Source organism: Schistocerca piceifrons, chromosome X, assembly GCF_021461385.2.
Source record: "Schistocerca piceifrons isolate TAMUIC-IGC-003096 chromosome X, iqSchPice1.1, whole genome shotgun sequence".
Lineage (NCBI taxonomy): Eukaryota > Metazoa > Arthropoda > Insecta > Orthoptera > Acrididae > Schistocerca > Schistocerca piceifrons.
In genome coordinates this window covers 149,968,815-149,984,607 of record NC_060149.1, presented here as the reverse complement: position 1 = coordinate 149,984,607, position 15,793 = coordinate 149,968,815, and the positions used below count along the sequence as shown (strand labels likewise).

The 15,793-nt window shown below is 43.5% G+C and overlaps 1 protein-coding gene across 1 annotated transcript in view; it reads right to left on the bottom strand.

The window, feature by feature from the left end:
• LOC124722899 (trimethyllysine dioxygenase, mitochondrial) overlaps positions 1-15,793 on the bottom strand; it is a 488,590-nt gene that overhangs the window by 184,635 nt on the left and 288,162 nt on the right. The window contains exon 7 of the mRNA XM_047248039.1: positions 535-759. Within this exon, the coding sequence (XP_047103995.1) occupies positions 535-759 (225 nt within the window). The remainder of the gene's footprint in view (positions 1-534; positions 760-15,793) is intronic.

Here is a 15,793-nt window from a genome sequence, read left to right as displayed (position 1 = left end):
TGTTGAAACAAGTAAATTTAGTGTATGTAACCGGTAATAACTGCGACCATAGGAACGTCACGTCAGCTATAGAGAGTATTTATAATAGATCAATCATTAACTATGGATTTCGCGGAGAGGAGACTCTAGGATATGGAAGAAAGTGAATGGTGTACGTTTGAGATCAGTACAGTATAATTTATGCTTTAACTGTTGACAGCCTTACCTTAAGTAATAATAGATAACAGTGTTTTTATGCAACAAACCTGTTACCTATGAGCAAGTCTATGAGTATTTCTTCTGAAAGAATGATCCTTTGTTCAACGAAAGGATTATACAGATCACCACAAAAATATACTTAGTAACTATATGCTGCACATATTTACAGGATATCAGCTGATGTCTTATTGTCTTACACTTACATATTGTGATTGCGAATGTTATTTGCCAACTTAACGAGGAAGATGGGCGAATCATCCGCATTTTATCAAGAACAGGTTTTGACGTACGGTGTTCTCTATGATGAAAGTATTTAAATATTTTGACGAAACTCACCTGATGTGCTCGATATCCTTAGTGACTGCATTTAGGCTCAGTATTGGTCCGGTAAATGAATAGTGCCTTCCTTTCTCCAGATAACGGAATTCCACAGGTGTCGTGCATAGTCTCCTGTAAGACTCTGGGTGCGTCTTTTTCACATCTTCTGCAGCTCTAAACCCATCCACTAACAGCGTTCTGCCTCCTTCACCGTCGTGGTGTAGACAGTGGAATACCTGTAAACTGAAAGTCACGTCTGTCAGATCACAGAAAATGGTTGAAGATCCATCACGACAGTTCGCTGGGTACCTGTAATTTCCACAAGAAATGAGTGAAATAAAAACCGACTCAGAGACATGCCGCAAGAGACCAGTCATGATGAAAATGTTGCGGATTTACGGTGTCCATCAGTATAGCTATTATTGCTCTTACTTAAAAATTCGAAGACAAATGTGATGAAAATTTTTAAATACAGAAATTAGTATCCTATCAAAAAACCTTCGTTAAGAGCATACTCATTACGTACTTGCAATTCAGTCTCACATTTACGCCTACATCCACCATCTTCTAAACAAATCACAAAACTGTGAATATGTAATTATCTTAAAACATATTTTTAAAATACAAATACTTAAACAGAAGAGACTGCAACAGTAGTACAGGATATTTTGCTGGATGATCACTTACATAAAAAAAACTATGTTGATTATCCTGCCACGCTGGGAATGAACTAAAATCTCCCTTCTGGCCTTCTAAGTAGAAGACTTGACACAATACAAATACTTTAAATCCATAACACATTTGCTTTATCGTTAGATGAAGAAACGAATGTGCCACAGGAGACTGTCCTGTTCAAAGCTTGTCGGAAAATATAGCTGTATTTTGGTTTATGGCAACATCTTGTCATCTCTCAACCCAGCCTACTCTTCTTCCATTGACGCATGATCCTGACGTTCAGCAGAAACGAGAAAGGAATCATGGGGAGTCTATACTTTTTTTTTCAAGTACAATCGCCGTATAGGTTCAAGAGCATCTATGCAGTCAAAACAGACGAGGAATTTCATAGTTCGATAACGTCTCATCACCTCTAGTATCCTGAAAATAATATGAACATCAACACTACACACTTTAAATTCAATTGGTAAACGAACCTTGAGGACATATTCATGAAATATAATAGAGCAACCGATAGAATCTCCCTTTTTAGACGCATCCATGTGTACAACGTTACAGCGGTGCTTGGCTAAAGTGTTATTTAAAAATGTTGTTTTTGCCAGAGCTTTTCTTGTACGTCAATAGTTTTAAACTTACCCTAGGGCTCTTCCGAAATCAAACCGTTACTGCCCCTGCCCTCAGTTTAGGACAGTGATTTCAGTCACACCGAATGTCACTACTTATTGCATAGTACGATTCCCGAATGGTCTATCTGCTCACTACAGGACGAGAAATGGTGTAGGAGGTTGGTGACAGATGGTCTGTGGGTTGTAGACTAGGTGCATGATGTGCAGCTATCACCAGACGGCAAGTTGCGTCTCGCCAGCCTCAGCATAGAAGCTGGATACTATAGGAGTAGTCTTAAAGGCGCCTGTCGCAAGCCTAAATCCGTCATGGTTAACAATGTCATTCGCTGAACATATACCTTCGTGACCCATAAATTTTGCACTCACAATCAAGTTGGCATCAAATAAAAGTTTTGCTGCTTTTAAGTAACTGGACTCTTTCTGAAATACTTTAAAACATGTAATTTTTTTATGCTTTTGTAACTGTGTATCGATCTTCTAACGTGCAATTGAACTGCAGCTGCTGTATTTATGTGCAATAATGATAATACCTTCACTTGTATGTATTAGTTTTATTTATGTGCGACCGGTTTCGATGATGATGATGATCATCATCATCATCATCATCATCATCACCATCATCATCGGTTCGTGGGGCGCCCAACTGCGTGGTTATCAGAGCCCGTACAAATTCTCAACCTTTGCTCAGTCCAAACTCGCCACATTCATGAATGATGATGAAAAATGATGAGGACAACCAAACACCAAGTCATCTTGAGGCAGGTGAAAATCCCTGATCCCGCGGGTGCCGGGTTCGGTGTTACAATTCACCATCTTCAGGCCCCTCTACAGTTCATGGTGATTACGTTTTCAACAGGAAAAACTATTATAATTCCTATAAAGATCCAGAAACCTCGGTGTCCGCGAAGCTTTCGTCTGTGGTGTATATGGTTGTTTCACATCAACTTAAATGTTAGTAGAAAGTAAGGCTTTTTGATATCGGAATGAGAGATTCATGTATTACATTGCTTGTATCTCTGATAACATAGTCGTAAGCCCATGTTTTATCATCTGTTGCGAAACGTTTCAGCAGTTCTCCACCGTCGTCGACTTTATCTATCGACTGCTGAGTAGCTTGCATACGTCGCTGTGTTTTTACGCAGTTCGCCAATTTTTGCACAAATTTTGTCACACGTTTCATAAAAATTCGCCTGACACCTTCCTAAGAGACTGTCTCCACTCCCTCGAATTTAACTGTGTAAGTATAGACCAGATGTGGGTTAAATTCAAAGAAATCGTATCAGCGCTAATTGAGAGATTTAAACGAAATAAATTACAGTGAAGCGCCAAAGAAACTGGTATAGGCATGCGTATTCAAATACAGATATATGTAAACAGGCACAATACAGCGCTGCGGTAGGCAACGCCTATACAGGGTGTTACAAAAAGGTACGGCCAAACTTTCAGGAAACATTCCTCACACACAAAGAAAGAAAATATGTTATGTGGACATGTGTTCGGAAACACTTACTTTCGTTGTTAGAGCTCATTTTATTACTTCTCTTCAAACCACATAATCATGGAATGGAAACACACAGCAACATAACGTACCAGCGTGGCTTCAAACACTTTGTTACAGGAAATGTTCGAAATGTCGTCCGTTAGCAAGGATTCATGCATCCACCCTCCGTCGCGTGGAATCCCTGATGCGCTGATGCAACCCTGGAGAATGGCGTATTGTATCTCAGCCGCCCACAATACGAGCACGAAGAGCCTCTACATTTGGTACCGGGGTTGCGTAGACAAGAGCTTCCAAATGCCCCCATAAATGGAAGTTCATATGGTTCAAATGGCTCTGAGCACTATGGGACTTAACATCTGTGGTCAGCAGTCCCCTAGAACTTAGAACTACTTAAACCTAACTAGCCTAAGGACATCACACACATCCATGCCCGAGGCAGGATTCGAACCTGCGACCGTAGCAGTCGCGCGGTTCCGGACTGCGCGCCTAGAACCGCTAGACCACCGCCGCCGGCTAAATGGAAGTCAAGAGGGTTGAGGTCAGGAGAGCGTGGAGGCCATGGAATTGGTCCGCCTCTACCAACCCATCGGTCACCGAATCTGTTGTTGAGAAGCGTACGAACACTTCGACTGAAATGTGCAGGAGCTCCATGAACCACATGTTGTGTCGTACTTGTAAAGGCACATGTTCTTGCAGCACAGGTAGAGTATCCCGTATGAAATCATGATAACATGCTCCATTGAGCGTAGGTGGAAGAACATGGGGCCCAATCAAGACATCATCAACAATGCCTGCCCAAACGTTCACAGAAAATCTGTGTTGATGACGTGATTGCACAATTGCGTGCGGATTCTCGTCATCCCACACATGTTGATTGTGAAAATTTACAATTTGATCACGTTGGAATGAAGCCCCATCCGTAAAGAGAACATTTGCACTGAAATCAGGATTGACACATTGTTGGATGAACCATTCGCAGAAGTGTACCCGTGGAGGCCAATCAGCTGCTGATAGTGCCTGCACACGCTATAAATGGTACGGAAACAACTGGTTCTCCCGTAGCACTCTCCATACATTGACGTGGTCAACGGTACCTTGTACAGCAGCAACTTCTCTGACGCTGTCATTAGGGCTATCGTCAACTGCACGAAGAATTGCCTTGTCCATTGCAGGTGTCCTCGTCGTTCTAGGTCTTCCCCAGTCGCGAGTCATAGGCTGGAATGTTCCGTGCTCCCTAAGACGCCGATCAATTGCTTCGAACGTCATCCTGTCGGGACACCTTCGTTCTGGAAATCTGTCTCGATACAAACGTACCGCGCCACGGCTATTGCCCCGTGCTAATCCATACATCAAATGGGCATCTGCCAACTCCGCATTTGTAAACATTGCACTGACTGCAAAACCACGTTCTTGATGAACACTAACCTGTTGATGCTACGTACTGATGTGCTTGATGCTAGTACTGTAGAGCAATGAGTCGCATGTCAACACAAGCACCGAAGTCAACATTACCTTCCTTCAATTGGGCCAACTGGCGGTGAATCGAGGAGGTACAGTACATACTGACGAAACTAAAATGAGCTCTAACATGGAAATTAAGCGTTTCCGGACACATGTCCACATAACATCTTTTCTTTATTTGTGTGTTAGGAACGTTTCCTGAAAATTTGACCGTACCTTTTTGTAACACTCTGTATAAGACAAAAAGTGTCTGGTGCATTTGTTAGACCGGTTGCTGCTGTTACAACGGCAGTTTGTCAAGATTCAAGTGAGTTTGAATGTGGTGTTATAGTCGGCGCACGAGCGGTGGGAAACAGCATCTCCGAGATAGCGATGAAGTGGGGATTTTCCTGTACGTCTATTTCACGAGTATACCGTGAATATCAGGAATCCGCTAAAACACCAAATCTGCGACATCGCTGGGGCCGGAAAAAGATCCTGCAAGAACGGGACCAACGACAACTGAGAATCGTTCAACGTGACAGAAGTGCAACCCCTCCGTAAATTGCTGCAGATTTAAATGCTGGGCCATCAAGAAGTGCCAGCGTGTGAACCATTCAACTAAACATCATCGATATGGGCTTTCAGAGCCGAAGTCCCACTCGCGTACCCTTGATTACTGGTCCGTCAGCATTAGACTGTTGACGACTGGAAACGTGTTGCCTGTTCGGACGAGTCTCGTTTCAAATTGTGTTGAGTGGATGGACGTGTGCGGGTGTGGAGACAACCTCATTATTCCATGGACCTTGCATGTTAGCAGAGGACTGGTGCAGGCTCTGTAATAGTGTGGAGCGTGTGCAGTTGGAGTGATATGGGAACCCTCATACCTCTAGATATGACTCTGGCAGGTGACACATATGTAAGCATCCTATCTGATCAGCTGCATCCATTCGTGTCCATTGTGCATTCCGACGGACTTGGGCAATTCCACCCGGACACGACCAGAATACTCTTCTGTGTTTAAACACTTCCGCTGGCCACCAAACTCCCTAGACGTGAACATTATTGAGCATATATGGGCTGCCTTGCAAAGTGCTGTGAGAAGATATCTCCATCCCGTCGTACTCGTACGGATTTATGGACAGCTGTGCAGGATTCATGGTGTCAGTTCCCTCCAGCACTACTTCAGACATTAGTCGAGTCCTTGCCACGTCGTGTTGCGGCACTTCTGCGTGCTCGCGGGGGCCCTACACTACATTATGCGTGTGTACCAGTTTATCTAGCTTGTCAGTGTAATTAAAGATAGTACTAATCCCCCGGGGAACACGAAACAGGCAAAATCACTGTTGCATGAGGCAACGAATAAGACATGCCAAATTAAAAAGAATTCAATATCGCCAAGATTGGCGATGTTGTTTGTGGTGATGTTTACTGAGGTTCGAAACGTAGCGCTGACTTCAGTACGAGATGCTTTTAAGAGCTTCCACAACGAATCTCTGTGCTGTGGCGCGCCTATCACGGAACGCCAGCGGCTGAATGTCTGCTGGCCGCAATATTGAAACGCCCACGGCTCCGCTCGTACAGAGGAGGGGAGAGGAAGTCAGTAGGGAAGGCAGCAGAGGGCGATTCCGGCGGTCGCGCCGATACCGCAATCGTCACACACAGCTAGAATCTACATGCGCAGATCGGCACTAAGTTTTGCTACAGCGACCCAGCTCTGCAGCCACACAAAGCGAAGTAATCCTCCGTGAAGCGAAGATATAAGCTCTCGCTGAAGCAGCAAGAAGGAGTGACATCGCCTGCCCGGAACTGACGATCATCACCAGAGCCGCCGCCACTCCAGCTGTCGTCTCCAGTCCACCGTTCACCGCCGCTCTTCTGATCAAGACGTCAGATTGTCGGGGACCGGACACTGCAAGCCAGGGGGGTATGGATTAGGACATCGTTTCGGGCATTGAAGTAAGGTGGTAAAAGAACTTATCATTCAAGACGAGTGGACTTGTTGCGTTTCGGAACTTAAACTTCTATATCCACTACCTAGCCTAGCAAATGACTTTATTCTTGAAACTTCCTGGCAGATTAAAACTGTGTGCCGGACCGAGACTCGAACTCGGGACCTTTGCCTTTCGCGGGCAAGTGCTCTACCAACTGAGCTACCCAAGCACGACTCATGCCCCGTCTTCACAGCCTTACTTCTGTCAGTATCTCGTCTCCTACCTTCCAAACTTTACAGTAGCTCTCCTGAGAACCCAGAAGAACTAGTACTCCTGAAAGAAAGGATATTGCGGAGGCATGGCTTAGCCACAGCGTGGGGGATGTTTCCAGAGTGAGATTTTTCACTCTGCAGCGGAGTGTGCGCTGATATGAAACTTCCTGGCAGATTGCCGCGAAAGACAAAGGTCCCGAGTTCGAGTCTCGGTCCGGCACACAGTTTTAATCTGCCAGGAAGTTTCATATCAGCGCACACTCCGTTGCAGAGTGAAAATCTCATTCTGGAGACTTTATTCTTGGCAGTAGCAAGAATAGCCTTTTATGCCGTCTAAGAATTACGGAAGAAGTGTTCGTTTATTTGGTGCTTAATCTGGAAGACCCTTCTAGTATACCTACATTTAAGTTGTTTGTCCAAGTATCACAATCCTGTGAATAAACAATTAGACATCTCAGTCGAGCGGGTGTGTCTTGTGTTGGACATAAAACTCTGTTATCTAGCTGAAGATCCAAAGAGATTCTGGTAATATGTAAACGACAACATCGGCAAGACACAATCAATATCTTCACTGCGCGATACCGATGGTAATACACTGAAGAGCCAAAGAAAGTGGTAAACCTGCTTAACGTCGTGTAGGGCCCCCGGAAGCACGCAGAGGTGCCGCAAAGCGACGTGCCATGGATTCGAAGTAATGCTGGAGGGAACTGACACCATGAATCCTGCAGGGCTGTCCATAAATCCATAAGAGTACGAGAGGGTGGAGATCTCGAAACAATTTGAAACGATACTTGTCCAACCAGACAACATGTTTCCAGTCATCCACAGCCCAATGTCGGTGTTGACGGGCCCAGGCGAGGCGTAAAGATTTGTGTCGCGCAGCCGTCAAGTGTACACGAGGGGGCCTTCGGCTCCGAAAGCCCATATATATGTTGTTTCGTTGACTGATTCCCACGCTGACACTTGTTGATGGCCCAGCATTGAAATCTGCAGCAATTTGCGGAACGTTTGCACTTCTGTCACGTTGAACGATTCTCTTCAATCGTCGTTGGTCTCGTTCTTGCAGGTTCTTTTTCCGGCCGCAACGCTGTATTCTGCCTGTTTACATGCCTCTGTATTTGAAAACGATGCCTATACTAGTTTCTTTGGCGTTTCAGTGTATTACCAATAACAGTGCCACTAAAGCGGAGTTACTAAACATGGTTTTCCAAAATTCCTTCACGAAAAAGACGAAGTAAATATTCGAGAATTCGAACCAGTTACAGCTGTCAACGTGAGTAACTTAGAAGTAGATATCCCCAGTGTAGTAAAGTACCTCAAATCATCTAATAAAGGCGAGTATTCCGGTAAAGAGTGCACCTGTTAGGTCCCTTTCAGAGAATGCTGATACAATAGCTCCATACTTAGCAACTATATACAACAGCTCGCTCGACGTAAGATCGATACGTGAACACTGGGAAGTTGCACAGATCACACCAATACTCAAAAATGGCAATGGGAGTATTCCCGTGAATTACAGGCCCGTAACACGGACGTCGATTTTCAGTATTATTTTGGATACTGTGTTCGAACATTATTAATTACATCTAAGGGAACAGTCTACGAACTATAGACAGAGGATCTCAAATTGACTCCATGTTTCTAGATTTCCATAAGGCTTTAGACACCGTTCCTAACAAGAGACCTCTAATCACATTGGGTACCTATAAAGTTTCGTTTCGGTTGTACAAATGGATTCGTGATTTCCTCTCAAAAATGTAACAGTACGTTGTAATCGACGGAAATTCATCGATTAAACCGGAAATGATATTTGGTGTTCCCAAGGAATCTACAGGGTGTTTCAAAAATGACCGGTACATTTGAAACGGCAATAAAAACTAAACGAGCAGCGATAGAAATACACCGTTTGTTGCAATATGCTTGGAACAACAGTACATTTTCAGGCAGGCAAACTTTCGAAATTACAGTTGTTACAATTTTCAACAACAGATGGCGCTGCAAGTGATGTGAACGATATAGAAGACAACGCAGTCTGTGGGTGCGCCATTCTGTACGTCGTCTTTCTGCTGTAAGCGTGTGCTGTTCACAACGTGCAAGTGTGCTGTAGACAACATGGTTTATTCCTTAGAACAGAGGATTTTTCTGGTGTTGGAATTCCACCGCCTAGAACACAGTGTTGTTGCAACAAGACGAAGTTTTCAACGGAGGTTTAATGTAACCAAAGGACCGAAAAGCGATACAATAAAGGATCTGTTTGAAAAATTTCAACGGACTGGGAACGTGACGGATGAACGTGCTGGAAAGGTAGGGCGACCGCGTACGGCAACCACAGAGAGCAACGCGCAGCTAGTGTAGCAGGTGATCCAACAGCGGCCTCGGGTTTCCGTTCGCCGTGTTGCAGCTGCGGTCCAAATGACGCCAACGTCCACGTATCGTCTCATGCGCCAGAGTTTACACCTATATCCATACAAAATTCAAACGCGGCAACCACTCAGCGCCGCTACCATTGCTGCACGAGAGACATTCGCTAACCATATAGTGCACAGGATTGATGACGGCGATATGCATGTGGGCAGCATTTGGTTTACTGATGAAGCTTATTTTTACCTGGACGGCTTCGTCAATAAACAGAACTGGCGCATATGGGGAACCGAAAAGCCCCATGTTGCAGTCCCATCGTCCCTGCATCCTCAAAAAGTACTGGTCTGGGCCGCCATTTCATCCAAAGGAATCATTGGCCCATTTTTCAGATCCGAAACGATTACTGCATCACGCTATCTGGACATTCTTCGTGAATTTGTGGCGGTACAAACTGCCTTAGACGACACTGCGAACACCTCGTGGTTTATGCAAGATGGTGCCCGGCCACATCGCACGGCCGACGTCTTTAATTTCCTGAATGAATATTTCGATGATCGTGTGATTGCTTTGGGCTATCCGAAACATACAGGAGGCGGCGTGGATTGGCCTCCCTATTCGCCAGACATGAACCCCTGTGACTTCTTTCTGTGGGGACACTTGAAAGACCAGGAGTACCGCCAGAATCCAGAAACAATTGAACAGCTGAAGCAGTACATCTCATCTGCATGTGAAGCCATTCCGCCAGACGCGTTGTCAAAGGTTTCGGGTAATTTCATTCAGACACTACGCCATATTATTGCTACGCATGGTGGATATGTGGAAAATATCGTACTATAGAGTTTCCCAGACCGCAGCGCCATCTGTTGTTGAAAATTGTAACTACTGTAATTTCGAAAGTTTGTCTGCCTGAAAATGTACTGTTGTCCCAAGCATATTGCAACAAACGGTGTATTTCTATCGCTGCTCGTTTAGTTTTTATTGCCATTTCAAATATACCGGTCATTTTTGAAATACCCTGTATATAAATGGTTTAGGAGACAAACTGAGCAGACCTCTGAGATTGTTTGCAGATGATGCTATCATTTACCGTCTAGTAAAGTCATTATTAGGTTATAAGCAACTGAAAAATGAGTTAGACAAGATGTTTTTATGGTGCTGAATGGGGAAGTTGACTCTAAATAATAAAAAAGTGTGAAGTCATCGACATATGATTGAAAAGAAGTCCGTTAAATTTCGGTTACACGGTAAATCACACAAATGTAAAGGCTGTCGGTTCAACTGATAATCTAAGAATAACATTTACGAACAAATTAAATTGGAACTATCAGACAGATGACGTTGTGGAGAAAGGAAACCAAAGATGGCGTTACGTTGGCAGAACACTTACAAGATGAAACAAATCCACTAGACAGTATGCCCCTTGTCCGTCCTCTGCTAGAGTATTGCCATGCGTTATGGAATCATTACCAGACAAGGAGAAAAAGAGAACCACTTGTATGAATATTAAGAGCTCAGATAGAAACCCAGTTCTAAGCAAAGAAGGGAAAGCAGAAAGGTGGAAGGAGGAGGTCTATAAAAGGGCGATGTACTTGAGGGCAATGTTGTAGAAATGGAAGAGGATGTAGATGAAGATGAAATGGGAAATATGATACTGCGCGAAGAGTTTGATAGAGCACTGAAAGACCTAAGTCGAAACAAGGCCCCAGGAGTAGACAACATTCCATTAGAACTACTGACAGCCTTGGGAGAGCCAGTCCTGACAAAACTCTACCATCCCGTGAGCAAAATGTATGAGACAGGCGAAATACCCTCAGACTTCAAGAAGAATATAATTATTCCAATCCCAAAGAAAGCAGGCGTTGACAGATGTGAAAATTACCGACCTATCAGTTTAATAAGTCACAGCTGCAAAGTCCTAACTCTAATTCTTTACAGACGAATGGAAAAACTGGTAGAAGCGGACCTCGGGGAAGATCAGTTTGGATTCCGTCGAAATATGGGAACACGTAAGGCAATACTGACCCTACGACGTATTTTAAAAGCTAGATTAAGAAAAGGCAAACCTACGTTTCTAGCATTTGTAGACTTAGAGAAAGCTTTTGACAATGTTGACTGGAATACTCTCTCTTCAAATTCTGAAGGTGGCAGGGGTAAAATGCAGGGAGCGAAAGGCTATTTACAATCTGTACAGAAACCAGATGGCAGTTATAAGGGTCGAGGGACATGAAAGGGAAGCAGTGGTTGGGAAGGGAGTGAGACAGGGTTGTAGCCTCTCCCCGATGTTGTTCAATCTGTATATTTTGCAATCAGTAAAGGAAACAAAAGAAAAATTCGGAGTAGGTATTAAAATCTATGGAGAAGAAATAAAAACTTTAAAGTTCGCCGATGGCATTGTAATTTTATCAGAGACAGCAAAGTACTTGGAAGAGCAGCTGAACGGAATGGATGGTGTCTTGAAAGGAGGATATAAGATGAACATCAACAAAAGCAAAACGAGGATAATGGAATGTAGTCGAATTAAGTCGGGTGATGCTGAGGGAATTAGATTAGGAAATGAGACACTTAAAATAGTAAAGGAGTTTTGCTATTTGGGGAGCAAAATAACTGATGATGGTCGAAGTAGAGAGGATATCAAATGTAGACTGGCAATGGGAAGGAAAGCGTTTCTGAAGAAGAGAAATTTGTTAACATCAGGTATAGATTTAAGTGTCAGGAAGTCGTTTCTGAAAGTATTTGTATGGAGTGTGGCCATGTATGGAAGTGAAACATGGACGATAAATAGTTTGGACAAGAAGAGAATAGAAGGTTTCGAAATGTGATGCTACAGAAGAATGTTGAAGATTAGATGGGTAGATCACATAACTAATGAAGAGGTACTGAATAGGATTGGGGAGAAGAGGAGTTTGTGGCACAACTTGGCTAGAAGAAGGGATCGGTTGGTAAGACATGTTCTGAGGCATCAAGGGACCACTAATTTAGTATTTGAGGGCGGCGTGGAGGGTAAAAATCGTAGAGGGAGACCAAGAGATGAATACACTAAGCAGGTTCAGAAGGATGTAGGCTGCAGTACGTTCTGGGAGATGAAGAAGCTTGCACAGGATAGAGTAGCATGGAGAGCTGCATCAAACCAGTCTCAGGACTGAAGACCACAACAACAACAACAACCAGACAAGATTGATGGAAGACATCGAAAAAGTCCAGAGAAGGGCAGCTCGTTTCGCATTACATCTACATCTACATCTATACTCCGCGAGCCACCTTACGGTGTGTGGCGGAGGGTACTTATTGTACCACTATCTGATCCCCCCTTCCCTGTTCCATTCACGAATTGTGCGTGGGAAGAACGACTGCTTGTAAGTCTCCGTATTTGCTCTAATTTCTCGGATCTTTTCGTTGTGATCATTACGCGAGATATATGTGGGCGGTAGTAATATGTTGCCCATCTCTTCCCGGAATGTGCTCTCTCGTAATTTCGATAATAAACCTCTCCGTATTGCGTAACGCCTTTCTTGAAGTGTCCGCCACTGGAGCTTGTTCAGCATCTCCGTAACGCTCTCGCGCTGACTAAATGTCCCCATGACGAATCGCGCTGCTTTTCGCTGGATCATGTCTATCTCTTCTATTAATCCAACCTGGTAAGGGTCCCATACTGATGAGCAATACTCAAGAATCGGACGAACAAGCGTTTTGTAAGCTACTTCTTTCGTCGATGAGTCACATTTTCTTAGAATTCTTCCTATGAATCTCAACCTGGCGCCTGCTTTTCCCACTATTTGTTTTATGTGATCATTCCACTTCAGATCGCTCCGGATAGTAACTCCTAAGTATTTTACGGTCGTTACCGCTTCCAATGATTTACCACCTATGGCATAATCGTACTGGAATGGATTTCTGCCCCTATGTATGCGCATTATATTACATTTATCTACGTTTAGGGAAAGCTGCCAGCTGTCTCACCATGCATTAATCCTCTGCAGGTCCTCCTGGAGTACGTACGAGTCTTCTGATGTTGCTACTTTCTTGTAGACAACCGTGTCATCTGCAAATAGCCTCACGGAGCTACCGATGTTGTCAACTAAGTCATTTATGTATATTGTAAACAATAAAGGTCCTATCACGCTTCCCTGCGGTACTCCCGAAATTACCTCTACATCTGCAGATTTTGAACCGTTAAGAATGACATGTTGTGTTCTTTCTTCTAGGAAATCCTGAATCCAATCACAAACCTGGTCCGATGTTCCGTAAGCTCGTATTTTTTTCACTAAACGTAAGTGCGGAACCGTATCAAATGCCTTCCTGAAGTCCAGGAATACGGCGTCAATCTGCTCGCCAGTGTCTACGGCACTGTGAATTTCTTGGGCAAATAGGGCGAGGTGAGTTTCACATGATCTCTGTTTGCGGAATCCATGTTGGTTATGATGAAGGAGATTTGTATTATCTAAGAACGTCATAATACGAGAACACAAAACATGTTCCATTATTCTACAACAGATTGACGTAAGCGAAATAGGCCTATAATTATTCGCATCTGATTTATGACCCTTCTTGAAAATGGGAACGACCTGCGCTTTCTTCCAGTCGCTAGGTACTTTACGTTCTTCCAGCGATCTACGATAAATTGCTGATAGAAAGGGGGCAAGTTCTTTAGCATAATCACTGTAGAATCTTAAGGGTATCTCGTCTGGTCCGGATGCTTTTCCGCTACTAAGTGATAGCAGTTGTTTTTCAATTCCGATATCGTTTATTTCAATATTTTCCATTTTGGCGTCCGTGCGACGGCTGAAGTCAGGGACCGTGTTACGATTTTCCGCAGTGAAACAGTTTCGGAACACTGAATTCAGTATTTCTGCCTTTCTTCGGTCGTCCTCTGTTTCGGTGCCATCGTGGTCAACGAGTGACTGAATAGGGGATTTAGATCCGCTTACCGATTTTACATATGACCAAAACTTTTTAGGGTTCTTGTTTAGATTGTTTGCCAATGTTTTATGTTCGAATTCGTTGAATGCTTCTCTCATTGCTCTCTTTACGCTCTTTTTCGCTTCGTTTAGCTTTTCCTTATCAGCTATGATTCGACTACTCTTAAACCTATGATGAAGCTTTCTTTGTTTCCGTAGTACCTTTCGTACATGATTGTTATACCACGTTGGATCTTTCCCCTCGCTTTGGACCTTAGTCGGTACGAACTTATCTAAGGCGTACTGGACGATGTTTCTGAATTTTTTCCATTTTTGTTCCACATCCTCTTCCTCAGAAATGAACGTTTGATGGTGGTCACTCAGATATTCTGCGATTTGTGCCCTATCACTCTTGTTAAGCAAATATATTTTCCTTCCTTTCTTGGCATTTCTTATTACACTTGTAGTCATTGATGCAACCACTGACTTATGATCACTGATACCCTCTTCTACATTCACGGAGTCGAAAAGTTCCGGTCTATTTGTTGCTATGAGGTCTAAAACGTTAGCTTCACGAGTTGGTTCTCTAACTATCTGCTCGAAGTAATTCTCGGACAAGGCAGTCAGGATAATGTCACAAGAACCCTCCTAATCCGACCTTGGATGGTCCGTCACTGAGGTTAGTCCGACCATGCTCAGGCTCGCGAGCCTGTGCCGACTTGTCACTGACTGGACGTCTGTCGGGCCATTGTTGAGGTGTCTATCGCTGTGCATATTGTTATACTGTACGTTATTGTGCAGCTTTATCTTTTGTTGGGATTAAAAAACGCCGTTGTTTGCTTTATTCCGTGTTCTCTACAGTACTTATTACGGTAGATTCATTGTGTGTACATTTGTCTGTTTTTCAACGTGTCTGGATTCAAACGTAAACACGTAACTCTTTCACTAAATGAAAAACAGCAGTCCTACAAAGACTGGACGAAGGAGAATCGCTCCAAAAAATTGAAAAGGAACTGAATGTAGGTGTTACGACAATTAAGGATTGGAGGAAGACTCGAAAAGACATTGAATCCTGTACAGTTACGATTGATGGTGAAAGCACTCTGAAGAATCGCAAAACATTAAAAGAGCCTAAACCTGAACTGCTTGATAACGCATTGTGGATGCGGTTTTGTCAAGAAATAAGAAAAAAGAACTCCAATATTCGGGCCAATTCTCAAAGAAAAAGCGATAGTATTGCAAAAAAAACTGGAAGCCGAAAGTAAATTTGCTGCCAGTGAAGGCTGGATTGATCGTTGTGAGGCTTAGCGCCATATAACGATCCTGCCTTGGAGGCGGTTAAGTGGGAGATGTGTCTCAGAGCTGGAGAGTGACAGATGATGACGCGAGACTGGATGCGCACGTAGTTGATGTATCAGCCGATAGAGGACAGTATTGGATAGGGGACTGATTTAGTTTCGATTGTGCACAGTAGAGTGCACTAAAATAATAGAATGTTTTTCATAAACTGTTCTAGTATTTTCATAAAGTATTGTTATGTCTTTTTGTGAATGTAAAATGTTATAAATGTGTT